This window comes from Schistocerca cancellata, chromosome 7, assembly GCF_023864275.1.
Source record: "Schistocerca cancellata isolate TAMUIC-IGC-003103 chromosome 7, iqSchCanc2.1, whole genome shotgun sequence".
Classification (NCBI taxonomy): Eukaryota; Metazoa; Arthropoda; class Insecta; order Orthoptera; family Acrididae; genus Schistocerca; species Schistocerca cancellata.
Window position 1 is genome coordinate 466,271,412 of NC_064632.1, and position 25,662 is coordinate 466,297,073.

The 25,662-nt window shown below is 39.4% G+C and overlaps 1 protein-coding gene across 1 annotated transcript in view; it reads left to right on the forward strand.

Moving 5' to 3' along the window:
* LOC126092116 (digestive cysteine proteinase 1) overlaps positions 1–25,662 on the forward strand; it is a 72,943-nt gene that overhangs the window by 26,418 nt on the left and 20,863 nt on the right. Inside the window, exon 8 of the mRNA XM_049907555.1 lies at positions 13,622–13,722. Coding sequence (XP_049763512.1) covers positions 13,622–13,722 — 101 coding nt within the window. The remainder of the gene's footprint in view (positions 1–13,621; positions 13,723–25,662) is intronic.

Sequence of the window (25,662 nt, forward strand, 5' to 3'; positions counted from 1 at the left end):
TTGCTATTTAACTGGTTCCAAAATTTTCCTTAGTACTTTTCTTTCTATGATTTGTTTTGCTTCCATCATTGCCCTTTTTTTCCATAGGTAAACAGCTTGAAAGTCTCTTGGGCATGCAGCCAGATTGACTGATCACTGTAGAATGAATTTTCAGTGGTGTAACATGTCATCATCGAGTTACTTCTGCTGACTGACATCCTGGGCAGTGGGTGTGAGCTACATCAAGCACACGGCACAGTCCATACATAGGGTCAGTGGAGGTTGGAGACAACCGGTATATAAATCGCGCACTGGTCCAGGATGTCAATCAGCAGGAGTAACATGATGATGATGATGATGATTATGGCACATTAAGCTGTTGAAAATTTGTTCTCCAGTGATCAGTCAATCTGGCTGCATGCCCCAAGACTTTTTCAAGCAGCATATTCACAAGGAAAACCTACGACCCTTCATGAGGTAGTATGTTGTTTTCATCGTATTAACCCTTATGTTAATTGCTTTTTTCCCAGAAATGCCTTGTTCAGTTACTTCTTAGATTATGAACTTTTTAGTTCTGTTTTTCCATATGTAGTTTCCACTGTCTAGGGGCTGCCTTAATTGTTGTCATGAACTTGGTTTTGTCAAAGGAGATTTGCAGCCTGATTTTTAAGCTTGGTCTTGCAGCAGTTGTCTCTTCAGTGGCTGCAAAAATGGCATGGTCATCTGCAAATGTTAAGACAGTGTATTTGTAGAGTGCCCGTTTTGTCAACTATTCTAACTCCCTCATTGTTATGGCATTTTGCTAATGACATTCTGTTATGACTTCTTGTAGGACACAAGTAGCAGGGTAGAGAGACCATCCTTTCTGGCTCTCCAATTTTGGTCTCAAAACTTCCAGAATTTTCACCTATAAATTTCATTTCAGAATGGGTGTTTATGAATGTTTGCTTGATTAGAGGTGTGGTTTTTACTACACATGCAGAGTTCATTGAGAATTTCGCACAGTGACTTCTTATCAGCTGAGTCATAGACATTCCTAAAGTCAACCAATTTAATTAGTTTTTTTTTTTTTTTTTTTTTTTTATATGGTATTATTTCCTTTAAGTTGAAAATCCACTCTGAATATGCCCTGTTCTTTCTAAAACCACTACCCCACCAGATGTAACATTCTCCTTAAAAACCTTTAAAATCAAAATTTCCTGGTAGTTATGATAAAATGTCAACAATGTTAAAGAGTGTGCTTCTGAGTTTAATAGACTTTGAAGGTACCATCTGACTACAAATAATATATTGTAAAAGTTGCAATTCGGACTTATAAAGGGTTCCGATACTGAGAAGGCCATGTACACAAACAGTGGAAATGTATTCAATTTATTAGATAATAAATTACAGGCTACTGGTATATTTTGTGATCTGTCAAAGGCATTTGATCGTGTAAATCACTCACAATATCCTTTTGAGTAAATTGAAATACTACGGTGTAACAGGAAATGCTGCAAAATGGTTCAAATCCTATATCTCTGACGGGAAACAGAGGCTCTCATTAGGAAAGAGGCATGTATTAAATTATTATACATCATCCAACTGGGAACTAATTGCATGTGGTGTCCCACAAGGTTACATTTTCGATCTTTACTTTTCTTATGTATATCAGTGATTGCTCATCAGTAACATTACCAGATGCCATTATTTAGTTTGCAGATGATATAAACATTACAATAAATAGCAAATCAGGTGTGGCCTTAGAACAATCAGTTAATGAAATTTTCACGGGCATTAATAGATAGTTCGTAGCCAATTCTATGTCACTAAACTTTAGAAAGGCACGCTACATGCAGTTCAGAACTTGTAAGAGGTTTCCCACCAGCATATGCCTAAAATATGATAAACTGGTACAAGAAGTGGATAGTGATAAATTGTTGGAATTACAGCTTGATAATAAATCCACATTGGAAGAGCACACCACAGAAACTGCTGAACCACCTAAACAAAACTGTATTTGCAATGTGAAAGTTGTTAGATGTAGGGGATATAAAAATGAAAAAGCTGACGTACCACGCACAATTTCATTTTGTAATATCACACAGGGTTATTTTTTGGATCCATTCATCAAGCCAAGCTAAAGTTTTCCAGCTCTAGAAACTTATAAGAAGAATTATTTATGTTGTAAGCTCAAGAACATCCCGCAGAGGCCTGTTTAGGACACTGGGGATATAAACTACTGCTGAATGAAATTTGCTATTAAAATATATATTTTTTTTGAAACCAACAGCTCAGTTACGGAACCAATTCTGCAAATAAGAATAATCTTCACAAAGATTTAAAGTGTCCATTATTCAGAAGCACACATTTTCAGTTACTTGCCAGCATCTGTAAAAAGTTTAACTACCAATCAAGTTCAGTTTAAGAGCTGCTTAAAGGTTTTATCGGCGGTAACTCCTCCTACTCCATTGATGACTTTCTTAGTAGAACTGACTGGTATATGTGAGTGTCACTAATGATATCAAATGATGCGAGTATTAGTACAATCTGACGTCTGTACAAATTCAGTGCAATAATGCACTCATTGTATATAACTGTTGTAAAATGATTTTTCTATTTAGTGTTTATTGCCTCGTAATTGAAGATACATTCAAAAATTTTGTTTACTTGTTCCATGTCCATGATGATCACTCAACTTTGGATCTATGGAATATACATTAGCATATTTGTTTTTCATTGGAAATATTTATTTTTGTGTATTCTTTTTTTCTGACATGTTCTACATCCTGGAGGATCTCTTCACTATGCATCAATTGGAACAAAAAGTAAATTATACTAATCAAATAAATTGCTAACAGTGCTTTTGATGAGATTTTGTAGGTAATCGATAGGAGAGAAATACCTCTGTGGTTGTTACCATCAGTTTTATCGCCTACTTTGTGCGGTGGCTGGATCAAGGCTGTCTTCCAGTCTTTGAGAATCACTCCTGTTAGCCAAATGTTTTGAATGATTCGAGTTAGCTTGACCAGATATCTTTTATTTGAATGTTTCTAAAATTCTGCAGTTAAGGAATCCTCCCCTGGTGTTTTATTGTTTTTGAGGGGTTTGATTATTTCCTTGATCTCCCATTTTAGTGGTGGATGCAAGTCACATTACTTTCGACTGAGAGAAGAAAATATGAAATAAAAATAATATTGGTAAATTATTTGATTTACTTATGCAGGAAAGAAGAAATGCAGTTGTTTGTACTCTTGTTGCCTCTGTATTTTGCAGTTGAACACTTGCACTCCCATTGGGCCACAGGTGAAAAATAAGTGTGAACATGCAAACAATTGTGCCCAATCAAGTACAGTGAAGGCAGTGGTGACTCCGAATACACCGTCTGAAACAGCTTAACAGTAAAGGAAAATACATGCCATCTGCAAGTTTGAGATGTTAAGTGCCAAAGAAATTAAGCAAAAGAAAAGTTTCTCGGGTCATTTTCACCCGACGCAGCTACTTCAGGGTTAAAAGCTGTGAATTTCATTACTAGTTGATCGTTGTGTGTAGTTCTATTAGTCATTTGATATTCTTATTTGTCCTTTCGTGAGCTGGGTAGTCCCAGAAATGTTCCTGAAGTTTTTTTTCTGTCTGCCCAGTTGTGCATTAATATTGACCCAGCAGTATTATAGTGCGTTCTTTGGAATTTTTGTGACAAGTTCTTAAAGTTGCTGCTGGCTGCAATGGAACTGCTGATTGCCATTGTGGTGTTACCCTAAATAGTTGTCTTATGGAGTAACACTACTGTTAAATTAGCTCAACTTAGTTTCAGCCAAAGTTGTAAACAGTTTGGCCTGTGTGTGCTGCTAGAAGCTGCACGTGTCTTGGAGCACAGGGAAATTAGAGCTCGTACAGAAAGATAAAGGTGTTCGTTCTTTCCGTGCGCTGCATGAGATTGGAATAATAGAGAATTGTGAAGGAGGTTTGATGAACTCTCTGCCAGGCACTTAAATGTGATTTGCAGAGTATCGATGTAGATGGAGTCGCTACTGGCCTGCCTACTTGTGTCACCCCCTGTCAATCTGCTAGTAAGCTGGCTGGTTTGAATTTCTGCCTTGTGTGGGATAAAGTACTATCGCTGTGATGTATGTTGTGTGTCTTCTTGTTGGCACCTAGTGCACTTGGTGCCTAAGCATTTCTTGTAATATTCCGTGACTTATTCTGAAGTGATGATTTTTTTCTGCACACTTCTCCATAGTCTTAGGCATTCCTGGTTTTTACCTACCTTTTGATCCAAATGTTGTTCAGTCGGATATACCTCTGTAGTTATCTGGAATGCTCATATCTCCTTTTTTGTGGAGAAGATGGATTTATCCATTTTGCAAAGTCCAAGGAATTTTTCTGCTGTCAAAATTTTTGATGGAGCCATGCATAGGTAGATCCAAACAAAGTCTCAGACATATTTCCAAATGTTGGTGAAAACATCTACTTCTTCTTCTTCTTCTTCTTCTTCTTCTTCTTCTGTGTCTTATTTCCTATGTATCTTGAGGTTGGCCAGTCATGTCTTGTTATGCTATTCTGCGCATATTTGTGTTGTTTCAGAGTACAGTCCTATCCTTTTCAGGTCATTCGTTTGGGTCCTGATCATGCATTTGGTAGTCATCTGGCACCTTTTTTCTGCTCGGTTATATCAAATGCTGTTCTTGTCATAGACTAAGGTTCGATACACAGGACATGCCCTTATCAGTGTAGACAGTTTTCTTCAAGCTTTACTGCTATGTTTGCTGCCATAAACAAGCCTCTGATGTGGTTGTTTCTATCTGGTTGCTTAATGTTTGCAACACTGTGCATGCACGGCTCTCTGTGTAGACCTTGCTACAGGTAGTAGTCAGCCAATAGGAATGCTCCCTCACCAGGTTGTCTATAATGGAGGTAAAGTGTGACACTTTTGACAACTGTTTCTCTTTTAATGTTACAAATGCGATGTTTTTGTTAAGTATTTTCATTATTTTTCACTATAAATTATTTTAATAGCTACTACGTCCTTACTTTTGACGTTTTTACTGGGTTCTTTCTTAGGTTTGGGTTGATCTTAGCCTCCAATACATTTTATCATAGACACTTGCACATTCATGAGTCAGACATAATAAATACCTGGATATAAATGTTGGGAATGGCTTTATTTGATTTAAATAGGACCTTTTATCTTTTGCCCATAAGCAGCATTTATTTGTCTGGTTCTTGGCATGACTAAATTTCTGATAAGTTTTTTTTTTCCCCATTGTATACAGTGAAGCACCTGAAGGTGCAAATTTAATTTGCGAACCAGTCATGTTCTCCGATAAAGAATTCTAACATCCGCAGCAGTCTTGTTATTCAAATCGTGTAATATTTTGTCTGTGATTGCCTTACACTTAAAATAGTGTGTACCTCCATTCCAACCACTCAGTTTTTATATAGTTTTCATTGCTTTCTTCAGTGGAAACTGTGGATGTTATTACGATCTGGGGTGTTTGAACTGATGGATTGGTGTGGTAAAAGCCTTTTCTAGATGTGGTTGCAGTTTCAAACTGGTGGCTATTCTTGCGAAATCACATGACATGTTCTCCAGTTTGATGCTACTTACTCTTAAGTCCTCTGTGTCAAGTATTGTAGTATTTCAGTTCCTTGAGTGCTGCTTCCACTTCTTGGGCTGTTGGGAGGGTTTGTGTGTTCATGGTTGGTTCTTATTGGTTTGTTTGTGTTGATTTTGGGAAGTCTCCTGGTTTCATGAGAGTTCAAAAGTTTGTTTGTTTTTGCCATGATTTTGGTAGCTTCATTGGGATTTAAGCTAATTCTTCTCCTCCTTTTCAGCATTAATGTAGAGGCTTGTATTTTTATATTTATCTTTATTGTAGTATTGTAATTCTGTATAACAGGGTCCTATAATTTGTGTGCATCTCTCAATTACTATATACAGATACCCACATGCCTCAGTGTGTGAAGCACATTGTTATGACTGAAATCTAAATCTGGACATTATTTGTTGGTTTCTGAAAAGCCATTGTTCCTTGTACTATGGACACAAAGTTCTATTGCATACTGTGGCTGTATTGTGGTTAGCAATTACAAGTAGTGTGTGTCAGATGTAAGTATCACAATAAGTGAAGCTAAAGTGTAAAAGGAAATAATATTTTATTTTAACTGATAAAAATGCTGTGGATTTCCGTACACACAGTTCACAGCTGAAAATTATGCCCTCTACTCAGTTTTGAAAATTTTATGCCCTCTAATCAGGTTTAGTTGTGTTTACAGTAGGTTTAAGAAGTCAGACTTCATCAATCTTCATACCTGTCATAATTTCATCCAGGCTTGTTGAAATGTTTGTTTTTGTTGTCCTTTTTGTGATCTTTACCGTGAAGACTGTTTTTTTTTTACAGCGCTGCATACTGGTCTGTTAAGTGCAAGTCTCTTTATCTCTGAATAAGTACTGCAACCAACATCCGCATGATCTTGTTTGTTACAGTCAGGTCTTAGTGCCACTTTGCAATTATTAACCTCCTAACTGAACTGACAAGTCCTTAATGCCTCAGGATCTGTCCTTTCAACCTCTCTTCTTTTAGTCTACTTGTTCCATGAAATTCTTCTCTCCAGTTTAATGCAGTACCGGTGTATTAGTTATTTGAGCTACTCATCTAACCTTAAACATTGTTTTGTAACATTTCATTTTAAAAGCTTATATTTTGTCTAATCTATACTTTGATCACAGACATTTCACTTCCAAATAATGCTACACTCAGCATTTTCCCCGCCAGGAAAGACTTTCAAGCACTTCAATCTTTTAACATGAAATACAAATCTCTCTTACAGAAACAGTTTCCTTGTTAACCACAAGTCTGCAATTTATATCCTCCTTGTTTCTGCCATTGACAGCTACTATACTGGTTTCGGTCTTCATTTGACTACCCTCACACCTTTGTACCATGATGGTAGGCAGTGGTGATGAATGGAGTGTGTGTTGTGACTCCACGAGTGTCAAATGCTCATTCATGGAGGTCACAATAATTCCTCCATTCACTACCACTGCTTACCATCTTGGTGTGAGGGTCTGAGGATGGGAAAATATTAACCAAAACCGGTTACCATAGAGATAAATGTTTTTGCGATCAAGATTGTTTATAATCCATTTTTGAAGTACTTTTATGAAGACTGCTATTTCTCCAGGAGAAATGTTCTCAAAAATAAATGATATATCATCTACTGCTTTTCATTTGCATATCATCTACTGCTTTTCATGTGCTATTTCCTAACCTAATTCTGTCACCATTGCCTGATTTAATTTGATTACACTCCTTTTCCGTTGTTCCACTTTTGTTGATGTTCATCTTATTACCTTTTTTCAAGGCTCTGTCCATCCTGTTCAACACATCTTCTAAGTCCTTTACTGTCTGAAAAAATTACAATGTCATTGGCAAAGCTCAAAGTTTCTTCTTCATGAACTTTAATTCTCTCCTTTATTGCATAGTCAAGATACAGCTCAAACAACATGGGGCACAGACTGCAACCCTGCCTTTCACCTTTCTCAACTACTGCTTCCTTTTCATGCCTTTAGGCTCATAACTGCAGTCTCATTTCTGTAGATAGCCACTTGCTATCTGTATTTTATCCCTTATAACTTCTGGGATTCAAGGGTATATTGCAGGCAGCGTTTTCAAAAGATTGTTGTAAATTTACAAATGCTATAAATTTCGGTTTGCTTTTTTCTACTTGTCTTTTAAGATCATATCTTCTAAGATAAGCATTATGGCGGTATTACTTTGACAATTGTACATTTCTTCAGAACCCAAACTGATGTTCATCTGGGTTGGCTTTTACTTCGTTCTATCCTTCTGTTGATAATTCTTATTACTATATTTTGTTACCAGGACTTAGTAAACTGATAGTTAAGTCAGGTTACCTTCCATTCAGAAAGTGGGTGCTCTCAGTGATTATGTGGCTTATAAATTATAAAGTGCAGCAATCAGTCGTCCTTTTTTATATTTTATTATGCAAATCCAGATTTTGGCTAATGGCTAGCCATTCTCAATGCACTGTTTCCTGTTCTCGATGCATGTAAGTCCCTGTTCAGGCATCAGTCACATTTCTTTGAATATAGTTAAGTAATATTCACACCTGTCTGCACCAGCCTTTTTTTTTCCTCAGTGTTTTCCATGGCTGATTCTTCACGAGGATCTTAATAGTACAGGTGGAGTGTCATTTTCTGTAGGTAGGTAGGTAGTTTCAGTTCTGATCTTTTAAATACTTTGTCAAATCTTCTTACAGTGTCACGTCTCCTGTCTCACTTTCATTCCCTCTTCCCTTACCACAATACTGCCATTGAGTTTTTTACCATTATAAAGCCTTCCTACGTATTCCTTCCACCTTTGATCCTCCCCTTCATTTCTTAGTGGTGGCTTGCTGTCTGAGCTGTTGATGTTCACACATGTGCTTATTTTTTCTCCAAAGCTCTCTTAAGCACTCTCTAGGTTTCTTATAGTTATGCATCTTTTTCCAACTTTGCAATTGTTCCCAACCATTCCTGCTTTCTAAGTTTTCACATTTTTGCCACCCTCATTTTTTAGACATCTATGTCACTTTTGTTTAACTAATTTGCTTGGGTTTCATATTTTTTTGTTTCTTCAATGAAATTTAGGTTCATGTGTGTTATCCAAGGATCTTAAATGGGCCTTATCTTTCCTCCTGTATGATACTCTGCTACCTTCACTATTTCTCAAATCTACCCATCCATTGTCTATTGTATTTCATTTGCTAATTACATCACTGCCCACTGCTCCCTGTAAAACTTCAAATAACCTTCTGTGGAAAGGAAAGTTGCCATTCACCATATAGCAGAGATGCTGAATTGCAGATAGGCATAACAAGACTTTCACAAATAAAGCTTTCAGCCAATAAGGCCTTCATCAAAAATAGACCACACACACACACACACACACACACACACACACACACAACACACAACACACACACACAATTGCAGTCACAGGCAACTGAAGCCACACTGCAAGCAGCAGCACCAGTGTGTGGTGGGAGTGATGACTGGGTGGGCATAAGGAGGAGGCTGGTGCGAGGAGTGGGAGGGATAGTAGGTTGGGGTGGCGGACAGTGACGTGCTGCTGGGAAGTGTGCAGGGACAAGGTGAAGAGAGGGTACTGCAGCTATGTGCAGTCTGGACGTTAGATGCAGGGCAGGGAGAGGTGGGCAGGGGAGGGTTAGTGGAAAAGAAGAGACGTAAAAAGACTGGGTACGATGGTGGAATGAGAGCTGTGTAGTTCGGGAATGGGAACAGAGTAGGGGCTGGGTGGGAGAGGACAGTGATTAATGAGAGACCAGGAGGCTTATGGGAGTGCAGGATATATTGCAGGGAAAGTTCCCACCTGTTCATTTCAGAAAAACTAGTGTTTGGGGGAGGATCCATATGGCACAGGCTGTGAAGCAGTCATTCAAATGAAGGATGTCATGTTTGACAGTGTTCTCAGCAACAGGGTGGTCCAGTTGTTTCTTGGCCACAGTTTGTTGATGCCCATTCATGTGGACAGACAGCTCGTTGGTTGTCATGCCTACATAGAATGCTGCACAATGCTCGCACCTTAGCTTGTAGATCACAAGACTGGTTTCACAGGTAGCCCTGACTTTGATGGGATAAGTGATGTTTGTGACTGGACTGGAGTAGATGGTGGTGGTGGTGGTGGTGGTGGTGGTAGTGGGAGGATATATGGGACAGGTCTTGCATCTTGGTCTATTACAGGGATATGAGCCATGAGGTAAGGGGTTGGGAGCAGGGGTTGTGTAGGCATGGACAAATATATTGTGTAGGTTTATTGGACGGCAGGATACCACTGTGGGAGGGATGGGAAGGATAGTGGGCAGGATGTTCCTCATTTCAGGGCACGAGAGGCAATCAAAACCCTGGCGGAGAATGTAATTCAGTTGCTCCAATCCTGGATTGTACTGAGTTACGAGGGGAATGTTCCTCTGTGACCAGACTGTGGTTCTTTGAGAGGCACTCCCACCCAGTCGCCACTCCCATCATGCACTGGTGCTGCTGCTCATAGTGTAGTTTCAGTTCTCTGCGACTGCAGATGTGTGTGCAAGTTGCATTTGTGTGTGTGTGTGTGTGTGTGTGTGTGTGTGTGTGTACTGCTGACAAAGGCCTTAATGGCCGAAAGCTACAATTGTGAGAATGTTTTTGTTGTGCCTATCGCGACTCAGCATCTCTGCTATACAATGAGTAGCAACTCTCCTTTTCTGGTATTACAACTTACGTCATACATTGAGACAGTGCCAGCCATGCCACAGTGTTTAGATGTGACACTACTATGTGTTTATTTTGGTTGCTGAATGTTTAAATCTTCCTACTTGTTTTAATTGCCCATTGTACTTTAGTTATTGTTAGTGCTATACTCTGTTCATCATAAGAATAAACCTGATGTAAACATTACACCACATATTATTCTGCATTTGCTGGAATCTCATTGGATTTCATTTCACGTGGAGCGGAAGCCAAGCTATGTCGAGTATGATCATAAGGATATGTCTTACGCTGTTGTTAGACCCTCATAAATGAGGGATAATGCGAGACATAGGTGTCCAGAAGGAAAGCATAAAATGCTCTCATTCCCACCTAATGTAGTATTCTAATTACAAACAAGAGTGATGAAAATTCCTAACTTAAACACAGGATAATTCCTTTGAACGAGCTGTGTGTGTTGCAAAAGCATAATGCAGGGATTTCACTGTACTGGTTAATTCTGAAGCCACTGAAGATATTAATTACAGTCAGTCGTCTGGTAATCTATTAGCTCCTTCCTTTTCCGAATCCGGGAAGTACATTTCATTTCTAGAATTGCCACGTGCTACGGTGGTTGAGTCAATGAACAACAGAATCCACAAAGCTACTAGGGTGCCACATTTGCTCTTCTTCTTTTATGACATACCATTCTATATCCCACCAAAGTTCGGCATTGACACGCGTAAAAGCTGTGTTGTTAGTGCAATACGTCTGGCAGCTTAACAGTCTACCTTGGCTCCAGATCAGTTCTTTTGGGTTCATATCCTAAAAAGTTAAATTGTTATGTTATCGTAATTTAAGTGATCTTTATTAACAATCTTTCATAAAATATCGATATTTAAGAATTTATATTTGAAATGAAAACAGGAGTTTTGCATGCAATATGTAATTAGAAACAAGATGATGTGCATTATTCATAAAAAAACGATGATGAATTTTACAATTATGAGATGTAGGTATTTCAAAGTGAATGGAAAAAAAAGATGAGCAAGGCGATCCATGAACTGCACTTAGTTATCACTCTACTACACTACTGATTCCACTATACATTCAGTCTATATTAGCATCTCAATTGTCGAATACAGTCCCTTGGAAACTTCAAAGCAGTTTGTTCCCGTAAATTTATGAAAAACATTAAGAGCAACCTATTTCTCGACACCTTTTGACCATGTTCCACACATGTGCTTCACTACGGATCAGGAAGCAGCCTCCACTTTCATACTGCATATTAATAGCACGACAATCAGAGAACAACAGTACAGAGACTGTGAGTGTACATGATTTTTGAACTAAAAGCTACATAGCTAAAGATGATTAAGAAAAAACTTTGATGGCTGTTAATACATCAGAATATTGTAAAGTTTCATTTAATGTAACTTAGTAATAATATATCTAATATGTAAGTAGGACCTACTTCAAAGAGCACAACAGGACCAGTTCATGTGTGCTATGGCTTCTGACCAATCCATCGCATTTGTGTTTGCTTACACCAGGTTTATTCTTATGATGAACAGGGTATACAGTCACTTCGTGGTCACTGATACTAGTTTCAACATTAGATCTACTCACAAGAGCTGATGTATATAGATGTCTATTTCTTATCTAATCCCAAAATTTCTGCCTATCTGGCCGATAAAGAATTTTTGACAATCATTACAGTCAATTTTGTACATGTCTGGGTGTGTGCAAAGGTGGTCTTGTTTTTCTGGAGTGAGTTTTTTGTTCTTAGGCTGTGTGCAGTGTGTTATGCAAAACTTACTGTAGTTTACTTTAGCACTATGTTAAGTTTGTTTGACATATTTCCTATATATATTTGTGATTTGTATGTTAGTTACTGTTTTGTTGGTACCTTTCTTGTCAATTTTATGTCACTGTGAATCTTAATTTGTATCTGTTTGTTTTGTTAGTCTTAGATTTGGTTGTCTTTGTTGGGATTGAAGTTGTTATGTTGTACTGTGCGTTGAAAGATCCCCAATTCCTTCTTATTTGCAGATCGTTGTAATGGTAGATCAGTCAGTCTATAATTATATGAAAGTATGCATGTTTGTATGTTTTAGGATTACAGGAATTTGCATTAATGATGCATGATTTCTGTAGACTTCAAATTGATGTGTGTCGTGAATTTTTGTTGTTTCTAGGACCACAAAGTTGATTGTTTTATTGTTATCCATTTTCACTGTGAATTTCATGTCTGTATGAAGTTCATTAAATGTTTTATGTATTTGTTGAATGTCTGTGTTGGAACAATCTGTCATGTACATAATGGTAATATATTAAAGTTTTCTTTGGAATTATGTTTGTGGGGCAAAAAATTTTTTGTTCTAGTGTGTTTAAACAATATATCAGCTGTGGTGCCAGCTATGCTACGCCACATGTCGAATCCACCTTTTGTGTGTATAATGCATTATTAAATTCAGAGTAATTCTGGCTTATTACTAGCTTCAGCTGCTCAATGTTCTCCTGCATTCATGTGTTGAGTAATTTTCTATATTGTGGAAGTTGTTTTATATGGTATGAATTCTTTTATTGGAATATTGGTGTAGAGAAGTTTCCATTTTTTTAAAAATTATTATGTCTTTTATGTTGTTTGTTAATGTTCTTGAGTTTTATATTGTGAATAGTTTCTGATGTATAGTATTTTGTGAGCAGATGTTCAGCTTTCTACTAATATTGGAATTTGTTCTTTGTGGCCTTTTGGTAGTCCATATAATTTAGGTGTCCTTGGGTTCATTACTAAGTATTTTATTTTTCACAATCGATGGGAATTTTATTGCAGCTTTTCACCACATTTTTGGTCTGTGTGGTACATTTGTTGGTAGGATTTCTTACAACACATCGATAATTGCTCCAGGCCCAGAGGAGTTTAAAGTGTGGAATGTATTTTTCTACAGCACTCTGCATTTGAAAACACAAAAAATTATGACACACAGACAAGAAGTGATACAATCAACAAAAAACATAGATAAATTCACTTTTAAAATCTAGATCCTAACATTTTACTATAATATAGATGACATTTAATCACATTCACACACAAAGGAAATGCCAGAAGTTGGCTTAAGCTGCAAAAAGCATTTATTTTTTGTTTAGATGGTTTTTTGTCAATTTCTGTTTTAGTGTGCCAGAACATTGTAGTGTCAGTTTTTCCTATTTAAAAAAAAAGAAGTCATGGAGCATAGCGCACATCTTCCGCGCAAGGAGGCTAACAGTGCATATGGTCTTTGATGAAAGTAACTTTAAAAAAAATCATAACTTTGCTGCCTGTATATATATTTGTGGCCACAGTACTTTCAAATAAATTGCTGAAGCATGCATGCTATCTATAACTGCATATTATTCAACATATTATTACAGATCAATCTGTCTGTGGTTCTTGCTGGAGCTTTGGCACAACAGGTGCAATTGAAGGAGCCTTCTTTGTTGCCCATGGGTATCAAGTTCGCCTGTCACAACAGGTATGTCAAATTTCATCTCTCTCTCTCTCTCTCTCTCTCTCTCTCTCTCACACACACACTCACTCACACACACACGCACACACACACACACACACACACACACACACACACACACACATATTCATTTACTCATTATGTGTTCATAGTTGTTCTAATTTTATTTTCAGAAAAGTGTATTATTGTATAAATGTTTATGCTCTTTGCTTTATTTTGTGGTATTGTTGTTTACCGTTATCAGTTTTTTTTTATTCCTGCTGGGTTATTGTTATTTCTCATGTGCTCTTTTAAAAGAAGAAAATGATTACCTTTTGTATATCTGACTCTCTTCTGTCCTTTATTTGATTCTTCTCGGTCTTTATTGCCTCTCACATTCTCTTCTCAAAGGTGAAACAGCATTCCATCCAATACCCTTTTCATAGTTTTCTATTTCATTACTGATTTAGCATTAGTCATTACTAGCAATCCCTTCTCCAAGAACTGCCTAAACAAAAGTAATAATCTCTGAATGTTGCATGTGAGAGGCGTAGGGGCTTTTACTTGCTGGAATATATCTGCATTGAAATCCAAGTATGTGTCTCAGTAACATTATGTAGTTACTGAACCTCAGATACTACATAAGTGAGAGAGCATAAGAAAACTATTTAATGCATTACTTATGGCTATAAATTGTGCTGAAAGTTAATATGACAAACTAATTTCTTTGCTTTAGGTTTTGCAGAAGCTGTGTTTTAAGACCCCTATTTCTTTTGTGGTTACTCAACTTTATCTGCAATTAAAAGATGCAGATAATGACAATTAACTGAAACTTTATTATTTCATTTGCAAGAGGTAAGAGATATACAGAAGCCTCATTGCATGGTGTCAGAGTCGTCAAATAGAAAAACAACAAAAAATAAATTTAAATCCAACAGTAAATGTGCGCATGGAGAAATGAATCACATGTGCAACACAGTGCTCCTAGTGGCCAGGTGTGGAACTACTCGATAACGATTCACTTGGTATGCACACGTAAACTGCACTGTCACTGCATAACAGTGCACTTCATATGAATGCATGGAGGTTGACGTATAGGGCATTACATAATCTCCCAAGCAGAAGTGGAGTGTCAGTTTCGAACTAGGTGGCTGTAGCGGGCCGTCCACGCTGTAGGAAGTACTGCATCAGTCGGTGGACGCTGCACTGTAGAGGTGACAGATGCATCATGGAGTCCTGATGGGAGGCTAGTTGTCATCTACGCTGGGCCACTGGCAATGGCGTCTAGTGGAATACATATGCTAGGTTTACTTAGTTCAGTGAGGCAATTGTAGTCTTGCCATTCACCAGAATGTTTGCTGTTTGTTCCTATTCCTGGTGTACCTTTTAGAGGCCAGAATATGGGGCTTGAAGTGGACATTTGACGCCATCTGCTTGGAACATCATGTGAGTACAATGCTCGAGGGTCTTTGTGCATAAAAGAGTGCAGTGAACCATGTCGCGAAGCCTGTGGTAGCCAGATTTTGGAGGCATGCTGTCTTCAATGCTGTGAAAAATCTGGTTGGTCTTGTACAATTGTCTTGATTGTTTCTGTGCTGATGAAATCACCAAGCAGACGTGATGTTTCACTCCAAATTATTTCAGCTGCTGATGCGATGATGTGTGACTTGAAAGTTGTCTGTAAGCCGAGTAATACCAAGAGGAGTCCCAATTTCAAAGATTCGTCACAGCACATTAACACTTGCTGCTTGCTTAGTTCCTGTCGTTCCCTCTGGAACATAGGGCCGTGACGAAATACCTCCACCTGGTACGATTTCTAGCAAGTCTCTTCACTTCACTCCAGGTTTTCCCATCCTCTGCAGCTTCTCTCTCGATCATCCTTTTCCATGTCTGTTTGGGACGACCATATTTTCTAACTCCTTGAGGGTTCCAATCCAAAGCCATCCTTTCAATAGCTCCATCTGGTTTCCTCAGTGTATGCCCAATCCAGTTCCATTTTCTATCTTCGATTTGTATATTGATTGGTTGCTCATTTGTCTCCCTCCAAAGATCTTCATTTGTCATTATATCTTGCCATTTCACATTTAAAATACGCCGGAGACAGTGGTTGATAAAAACTTGGAGCTGGTTTTTGATGTGGTTAGTCACCTTCTAAATTTCGCAACCATACAACAGAACAGCCTTCACATTGCTATTGAAAAGCTGGAATTTGGTCTTCTTTCGGATGTTCGTATTTCTCCAGATAGGGTACCATTGTACAAATGCACATTTGCTTTGCGGATGGACGTCGTCCTCAGCGCCTCCTGTAGTTGTGACTATACTTCAGAATAAAGGAAAGATTGGACCTGTTCTATGTCCTCTCCATTAATGGCCAGCCTATTCGTGATGGTCAAATTTAGCCACATTTCTTTAGTTTTGCAAACATTTATCTTGAGGCCTTCAATTTCCCCCTCTCTCTGTAACCTGGCCAGTTTCTCTTCAATGTCTCATTGTGCCATTAAGCAAATGTCTGAGAAATCTAGATCTTTGAGCCTATCTCACATCCCCCACTGCACACCTCTCTTCTGTTCCCCCATCACTCTCTTCATCACATTGTCCAACACCAAAAGAAATAGTGTTGGTGAAAGAATACACCCTTGTCGTACTCCCGAATTAACTTGGAAAGGGTCTGTTAGTTCTCCATTACATAGTACTTGGCATTCATAGTCTTCATACATTTCCTTGATGATGTTAATAATCTTTTTTGGGATGCCATATTTTGCAAGAGTATCCCACTGGACCCTTTTATTGACAGTCGAAAGCCTTTTCAAAGTCAATGAAGGTAAGGTAGAGAGTGTGTTGCCACTCTGCACTTTGTTCCAGGATAATTCTGAGAGTATTGATGAGGTCCACACAGCTTTGATGTTTTCTAAAACCCACCTGCTCTCTCATCAGTTGTGTTTCCACAGAATCCTTAATGCAGTTTAAAATGATCCACAAAAGTACCTTACTCGATACTGACAATAGGGTAATGCCCTGCCAGTTGTTGCAGTTAGTAACATCTCCTTTTTTGCGTAATTTCATGATAATACCTACTTTCCAATCTGTTGGCAGTTTCTCCTCTCTCCATATCTTCTCTAAGAGTATGTGCAATATCTTGACAGTGGTGTCCAAGTCTGTTTTCAGGATTTCAGATGTTATATTATCTGGTCCTGGTGCCTTCCCATTCTTGATCTGCTTTAGTGCTATCCGAATTTCTGCTTTCGTGGGTGCATTTACACCAATGCTGAGACTAGGATCATTGTATTCCATTTGTTCTCGTTCTTCTACCTCCCCACCAAGGTCTCTTATTTAGAACTTCTTTAAAGTGTTCCTTCCACCTACGTGAGTGTTCTTCATGTGTAGTTAGTATCTCCCCTTTCGTATTCCTTACTGGTCGGTTCCTCTGGAAGCTTTTCTTTGAGAGCATCTTAGTTATATCATATAGTTCTTTCACATCCCCCCCTGCGCGCTGCCTGTTCTGCTGTATCAGCTTGTTCATCTATCCAACTTCTGTGGTCTCTTCTCGCACTCCTCTTCACTTCCTTATCTGGTGCTCTGTAATCAGCTTGTGCCTGTGCTTTTTGTTGCCTGGTCCTGCTCTGATTTACTCTTCCCTTGGCCTCCTTTCTATGGGTGATTTTCCTCCAGGTATGTTCTGTCATCCAATCTCTCTGCAGACGATTTTTGAAGCCAAGTTGTCTCTCACTCACTTGCACAAAAGTATTTTTAACTTCCGTCCACATTTCCTCCATGTCCTTATCCTCAGCCATCTCCAGTTCCAGCGCCTGGAATCTGTTCAGGAGTTCCAGCGGGAACTCGTCAGCTACCTGTGGATCTTTCAGTTTACCTACATTGAATCTTCTATTTCTTGGTTCGAGTTTCTTTCTGGAAGCCACAATCTTCATTCGGAAACTGGCAGTAATAAGATGGTGGTCGCTACTTGCGTCTGCTCCTCTTCTCTTCCACACATTTTCCAGGCTTCTCCTGAACTTCCTGGATACTGCGATGTGGTCAATTTGATTTTCTATAATATGATCTGGGGATACCTATGTTATCTTATGACATCTCTGATGAGGAAACAAGGTCCCTCTTATTACAAGGTCATGGCTCGTGCAGAAGTCACTAAATCTTTTCCCATTATCATTCATTTCACCCAAGCCATGTACCCCAATTATCTGTTCCAAACCCTCATTGTTATCTCCCACCTTTGGCATTTATGTCTCCCATAACAATGACGATATCTTTCTTGCTCACTTTCCTTACAGTCTCTTGTAGCAGGTAATAGAACTCCTTCTTTTCAGTCTCTGATGTCTCTCTGGGAGCATAGCATTGGATAAGCATAATGTTTTGGACCTTCATATTAAATCTGGCAGTCATGATCCTTCTGGACACAGGTCTCCATTCTAGAAGGCTCTTCTTTGCTGCCTTGGTCAACAACAGCCCAACTCCATCCCAGTGTTCCTCTTCACATCCTGAATATAAAAACGAAATTCCATCTGATGTCTGCATTTCACAAAATTCTGGCCCCCTCACTTCGCTCAATCCCAGGATATCAAGCTTACAGTTATTCATTTCTCCTGTCACTTGTTTCAGCTTGCTACTCTCCCTCAAGGTTCGTATATTCCAGAAGCCAATTTTCGTTTTCCTTTTCATGCCAAAGGTCGTTACCAGTTTATCCATCCGGTTTTGTATTCTCGTCTCGGTTTCAGTAATCGGGTTATTTAAGAAGGGCGGGTGATTGGCCCACCGCTTCCAATTGCCTTGGTGGGGCTGCCACCTTATCGCCCAGGCACTGATGATTTGCCAGAAGTTCGGCAAATAGGCTTGACATTTCCTCCGCACCCCTATACCAGCATCGGTTATTCGACAGGTCCTTGAGGGACACATTGGTCTGGCTCCTCTCCTTCGGCCTGTCCGGCATGGGTGACCTTGCTGGTAGCTACGCTACCACCGGCATAGTCCTCTGGATCCAGAGTACACGAACCTCCTCACCCTCACGGACAGTGCTACATTAAGGCAGTGTCCCCTGAGGAGGCACATTAACGATTAACGCTGCCTTCAGACAATGGCGCCTGCGCTTGATCATCCCATTGCCAGCCAGATGGTAGCTCGTGGTCTTATGATGGTTGTATCCACTAAACTTGGTCAGCTGGGCGAACAAGTCTGACTCAAACTGGTGCCTGTGGTCAGTAGCGATATGCAGCAGGCACACACATCTCACCAACTTTGTTGTTGCGAAAGACAAAGTTAGTGCCTCGGCTGTGATATTGGCTGCCGGTACTGCTTTAGGCCTGCAGGTATTACAATCAATGAAGGACAACAAAAATACCTCTGTCCGTCAGATGGAAGAAGTGGGCCAACAAAGTCCAAATGCACGTGAGCAAAACGTGTGGTGGTATCTGGAATATGGTCAGTTGGGGTATTTACATGTCAAGAAATCTTGCATCGCTGGCACTTGAGACAGGATGTTACTCACTCGGCTTTGCTGGCACTTGAGACAGAATCTGGCCCACTCATGGCAGTCTTTCTTCCTGCTCGGCCACACATAGTGCTGAGATACCAGATGGAAGGTAGGTTGCACACCTGGATGGCAAAACTCGTAAATCATGTTGAAAGCTTTCCTCCTGAAAGGTGGTGGTAGTAAAGGGTGAGGTTGACCTCGTGAGACATCACAACACATATGTGTATCTTCTCTTGATGCATCCGAGAGCTGCAACTTCAGTTCTGATGCTGGGTTGTTGACATATATACTGAGCTTATTGTCTTCCTGTTGCACTTGGGCAAGTGTGAAAAAAATCTATTGGACTTGAGACACTGCTGACCCGAGACAGACAGTAGTTAATTCTAGATAGGCATCTAATGAACTAGGCCACAAATTTGAGATGATTAAATTGCCTAAGTGAGCTGTTGACACTGTTGTGCCTGAATGCAAATGTCAAGGGCTTGTGGTCCATATAGATGGTAAAAACTCACACTTCAACTTGCAGACGAAAATATCTGACTGTCTGGTACACAGCCAGGTGCTCCCCGTCATCTGTACTGTATTTCCTTTGTGAAGGAGACAGTTTGTGTGAGTAATATGCCAGTGGTTGCCAGGCTTTGTCCATCCACTGCTGGAGTGCTGCCTCAATGGCTGTATGGCTTGTATCCACAACAGCAGCTAGTGGTGCATCAACCTTAACGCTCTGTGTCAGGCATGCTCTTCTTTGCAGCCTTGAAAACGGAGCACATATCTTTCCGTGCACAAGAAATTTGCCATTAACATAATCACCCAACAATGCTGCCATGAAAGGTTCTTGTAGCTCTGTTGTATGGGGAAGGTATCACCTGTAAAAAGTAAGCACACCCAGGAAATGTCGCAATTTCTTGACTAAGGCTGGTCTGGGTAGCTGTAGTATTGCTTCTACCTTCTGTCAGAGGAAGGGAGCCTACAGCTGAGATCCTATGACCAAGAAACTTCACTTCTGGCTGCCCAAAATCACACTTGACTGTGTTCAGTACAACTCCATATTGTCTAGTTATCCAAAAATTTAAAACAGGTGCTGACGATGTCATTCCAGATTGGCAGATAACGCCAGTTATGCAAAGCAGAATGGTAGGCCTATGGAATCTATAAATCTCTGCCCAGTTTGAGCTGCATTGCATAAACCAAAAGCCATAAACATTCTTACGTATAATCCAAAAGGCATGATTATGGTAGTCTTTGGTATGTCTTCTACAGCTACAGGTATCTGGGTGTAAGCTCTTGCACGGTCCAAGACAATGATGATAGTGGCACCATGTAGTGCGTCACTGAAGTCCCGTAACAGCAGTACAGAATATCTGCCAGGAACTGTTTGAGAGTTAAGTGTGCGACAGTCGCCGCATGGGCACCAGGTGCAGTGCTGAGGACCATGGGCTCTTAGATGGTCGTATTATGCCTTCCCATAACATCAAATCAAATCAAATTAAATTCAGCCTTTGCAATTGCTAAATAGCCTGGGGCCAAGTGTCTAGACCTGCATGCGAAAGGGGGTCCATCATGGTGCACTGTATTATGTGGTATGCGTCTCAGGGCACTGGGTGGCCCGCTCAGTAGTAACTCAGCAATGCAGTGTACTCGCCACCTGAAGCCTGTATCAACTTGGCACTGTAGACTGCTGTGCTTCAGTGGGAGCCAGTGACAGTGAGGCTGGTGATGCTGTCTGCCTACCAGGCATTCATGACATCGGGTAGTAGCCAGTAGTGTGCCAGGTCTGCTCTGATGATGGCCTCTGTGATGTTCACGAGGGTGAAATCTTGCAGTACAAGGTTACCACCAACCACTGAATGCCGTACATTGCAGTTGAAGAGTTGTTTGCAGGTGTCAGATTCGAGGCAGGATGCGTACATCTGGCCCGGTAACTGTCAAGAATTTCATGCCTGAACCTCTGTCATTGAAAAACGGGCTCTTTCAAGGACGTCTGGCAATCGGTTGCCTACTGCTGACCACCGACATGGTGATGAGCACCTCTTAGCCTGATCACCGAACCGGTGTTGGTACCAACACATCTGTGTGTCATTCGATTGAGTCGTAGTGCGGGTGGCAGATTTGCTCCTCAAATGTCATTGGTATTGTCATCTACTGTTTATAGCGCTGGTCAGGTGATGACAGTGTGCCAGCTTGGGCACACAATATTTCAACTTTTGCTACAAGTGTGTCACTGCTCACACTACAATTGGTGTGGTTGTTACACAGTTATGACACCACGGCTTCATTGACCTGAGTGGGTACGATTGCGTCTTGAATGCAGTCAACTAGGTTCACTATGGCATCCAGTGGCTTGTCCATCTGCGAGGCAACAGTTACCATGTTCTGTGATCTGTGGTGGCATGTGCCTACTCCATGATGTCCATACAAAGTTATCTGACACTGTGCCTGTGTCAACTGCTGCACAGATGATGCAGGTGGTGTGATGGCTTCCTATCACTGATTTCTTGCTGTGTTAGCACTTGCCTTATGCGATCTTCCTGGGAGGCAGCCACCCATCGTATCAATTCTGTCTTGAGTGTAGTGTATGAATCCAGATCGGGTAGTATGGTAATGATGTTCTGTACCTTCGCTGCAAATCTGTGGTCCAATTGACTTATGATGAGGGCGGACTTAGTCACGTCAGCTGTTACTCCCGTGCAGCAGACACTTGCCTCTGCTCACACAAACCAGAGGACGGATTGTCTGTCCAGAAAGGTGGCAAGCACTGCTAATCTTGAAATGGGGCACTGTTTGACCCTTGCACGATTCACAGAGACTCTGACGCAGTACTGTTCCTTTAAATCACCCATGTAGTTACTCAATTTTATCCAAAATTCAAAGATGCAGATAATGTAACTAACAGGAAAAATGTACTGTTTATTTTACACAGTGATAACAAACAGAGAGAGAGATTACATAGCACAGTGTCAGAGATTAGTCGAGCAGAACAACAACAACAACAACAACAACAGAGCATAAATTTAAATCTGAGAGTAAATGTGAGCATGGAGAAATGAATTGTACATACAACACAGCATTCCTGGTGGCCAGGCTTGGAACTACACAATAGTGATTCAATTTGTATGCATGCGTAACACCCTAGCATCATTGCACAATACTGCACTTCACGTGAACCTGTGAAGGTTGACATGTAGGGAGCTACACTTTCATTTTATGTTTAGAATAATTTCAGATTTGCTGCTAACTGATTATGTGTAGGCTTATAATAATAATAATAATAATAATAATAATAATAATAATAATAATAATAATAATAATAATAAATCCCGTGGAGGCCCGGGAAAAGAATAGGCCTCCGGTATGTTCTGCCAGTCGTAAAAGGCGACGAAAAGAACAAACCACTAATAGGGCTAACCCCCCTTTTAGTGTGATTACTTGGTTCAGGACAGAACTAAAGAAGCCTCGGACAAGTGCCGTCATGGTCGGGGACGACGCTTGAACCCTATGCCCACCCACAATGGTAATGACACTGCTAGCCAACTGGAAAATGATTTAAATCCAAATAGAGGTGTTTTGCAGGATATGCTTCCTGCAACCACCCTAGAAGGAAAACAGACAGAGGATGAGATGGTCAGATGAAGTTAATCGACACCTCATGTTCTGTTATTACCAAGCAACAAACCTAGGAACCAACACAACTGGATACAGATCACAAGTATACACAACATTTATTACCAGATACCCAGAATTAAAATTTTTAACAGAACGACGACTAGCTGATCCGATCCGTGTAATAATCAAAAATAACAGGATACCCCAGTCAGAATTAGAAAACATCAAACAAAAAATACAACAAATACTGGAACAAAATTATGTGCAATCAGAAGAAGAAGAAAATACAGTAATGGACCCAAACATCCCAGAGCAAACAAACAAAGACCAACACGCATCAATTAAACAATCAGAGGAAAACGAAATCTTAAGACAGCCACCAGAACAAGCACAAATAGAACATGAAGTGACACACATGTTAGATATAGAAGAGAAATTTCAGCTGACATATATAGAATACAAAGACACAAATACAGACATTAGACCATTCTTGCATAGACTGCCAAATAACCCACAAGTCGAAACAACAATAAAAACTATCAACACAATCATACACAACAAAGTAAATGAAAACACAACTATGGAAGAGTTACAACTACTGGTTTATATAGGAGCACTCACTACACTAAATATACACACTAGGCAGAGATCAGAACCAACCAACACACAGAAGAAACCCACAAAACCAGCATGGCAACACAGGCTACAGATCAGAATAGAAAAACTGAGAAAAGACATCGGACAGCTAACACAATTTATAAGAAATGAAATGTCAGAAAAAAAAACGAAAAAGGTTAGGTAAAATCTCATAACAAGAAGTGCTAGAGCAATTCATGAAAAGAAGCAGAAATTACAAGCATTGGCCAAGTGAAAATAGAAGGAAACAAAACCAAACATTCACCACAAACCAAAAGAAATTTTACCAGACAATAGATAACACACACATTAAAATAGACAATCCACCAAGCATAACAGACATGGAACACTTCTGGAGCAACATATGGTCAAACCCGGTACAACATAACAGGCATGCACGGTGGATACAAGCAGAAACAGACACATACAAGATGATACCGCGGATGCCTGAAGTGATAATTTTGCAGCATGAAGTCACTCAAGAAATTAATTCTACTCACAACTGGAAAGCCCATGGAAAAGATAAAATACAAAATTTCTGGCTAAAGAAGTTCACCTCAACACATTCACATCTAACTAAATTATTTAACAGTTACATTGCAGACCCATACACATTCCCTGATACACTTACACATGGAATAACCTATCTGAAACCTAAAGATCAAGCAGACACAGCAAACCCAGCTAAATATCGCCCCATAACATGCCTACCAACAATATACAAAATATTAACTTCAGTCATTACACAGAAATTAATAACACATACAACACAGAACAAAATTATAAATGAAGAACAAAAAGGCTGTTGCAAAGGAGCATGAGGATGTAAAGAGCAACTGATAATAGATGCAGAAGTGACATATCAAGCTAAAACTAAACAAAGGTCGCTACACTACGCATACATTGATTACCAAAAAGCTTTTGATAGTGTACCCCACACATGGTTACTACAAATATTGGAAATATAGAAAGTAGATCCTAAATTGATACAGTTCCTAAACATAGTAATGAAAAATTGGAAAACCACACTTAATATCCAAACAAATTCAAATATCCAAACAAATTCAAATAATATCACATCACAGCCAATACAGATTAAGCGTGGAATATACCAAGGAGACTCATTAAGCCCTTTCTGGTTCTGCCTTGCTCTGAACCCACTATCCAACATGCTAAATAATACAAATTATGGATACAATATTACTGGAACATACCAACAAAAAATCACACATTTGCTATACATGGATGGTCTAAAACTACTGGCAGCAACAAATCAACAACTCAACCAATTACTAAAGATAACAGAAGTATTCAGCAATGATATAAATATGGCTTTTGGAACAGACAAATCTAAGAAAAATAGCATAGTCAAGGGAAAACACACTAAACAAGAAGATTACATATTGGATAACCACAGCGACTGCATAGAAGCGATGGAAAAAACAGATGCCTATAAATATCTAGGATACAGTCAAAAAATAGGAATAGATAATACAAATATTAAAGAAGAACTAAAAGAAAAATATAGACAAAGACTAACAAAAATACTGAAAACAGAATTGACAGCAAGAAACAAGACAAAAGCTATAAATACTTATGCTATACCAATATTGACCTACTCATTTGGAGTAGTGAAATGGAATAACACAGACCTAGAAGCACTCAATACACTTACACGATCGCAATGCCATAAATATAGAATACATCACACACATTCAGCAACTGAAAGATTCACATTAAGCAGAAAGGAAGGAGGAAGGGGATTTATCGACATAAAAAACCTACATTATGGACAGTAGACAATTTAAGAAAATTCTTTCTAGAACGGCAGAAACTAGCAAAATACACAAAGCAATCACTCATATAAATACATCGGCTACACCACTGCAATTTCATAACCACTTCTACAACCCTCTAGATCACATAACAACAGATACGAAGAAAGTAAATTGGAAAAAGAAAACACTACATGGCAAGCATCCGTATCATCTAATACAGCCACATATCGATCAAGACGCATCCAACACATGGCTAAGAAAAGGCAATATATACAGTGAGACGGAAGGATTCATGATTGCAATACAGGATCAAACAATAAACACCAGATATTACAGCAAGCATATTATTAAAGATCCCAATACCACAACAGATAAATGCAGACTTTGCAAACAACAAATAGAGACAGTAGATCACATCACAAGCGGATGTACAATACTAGCAAATACAGAATACCCCAGATGACATGA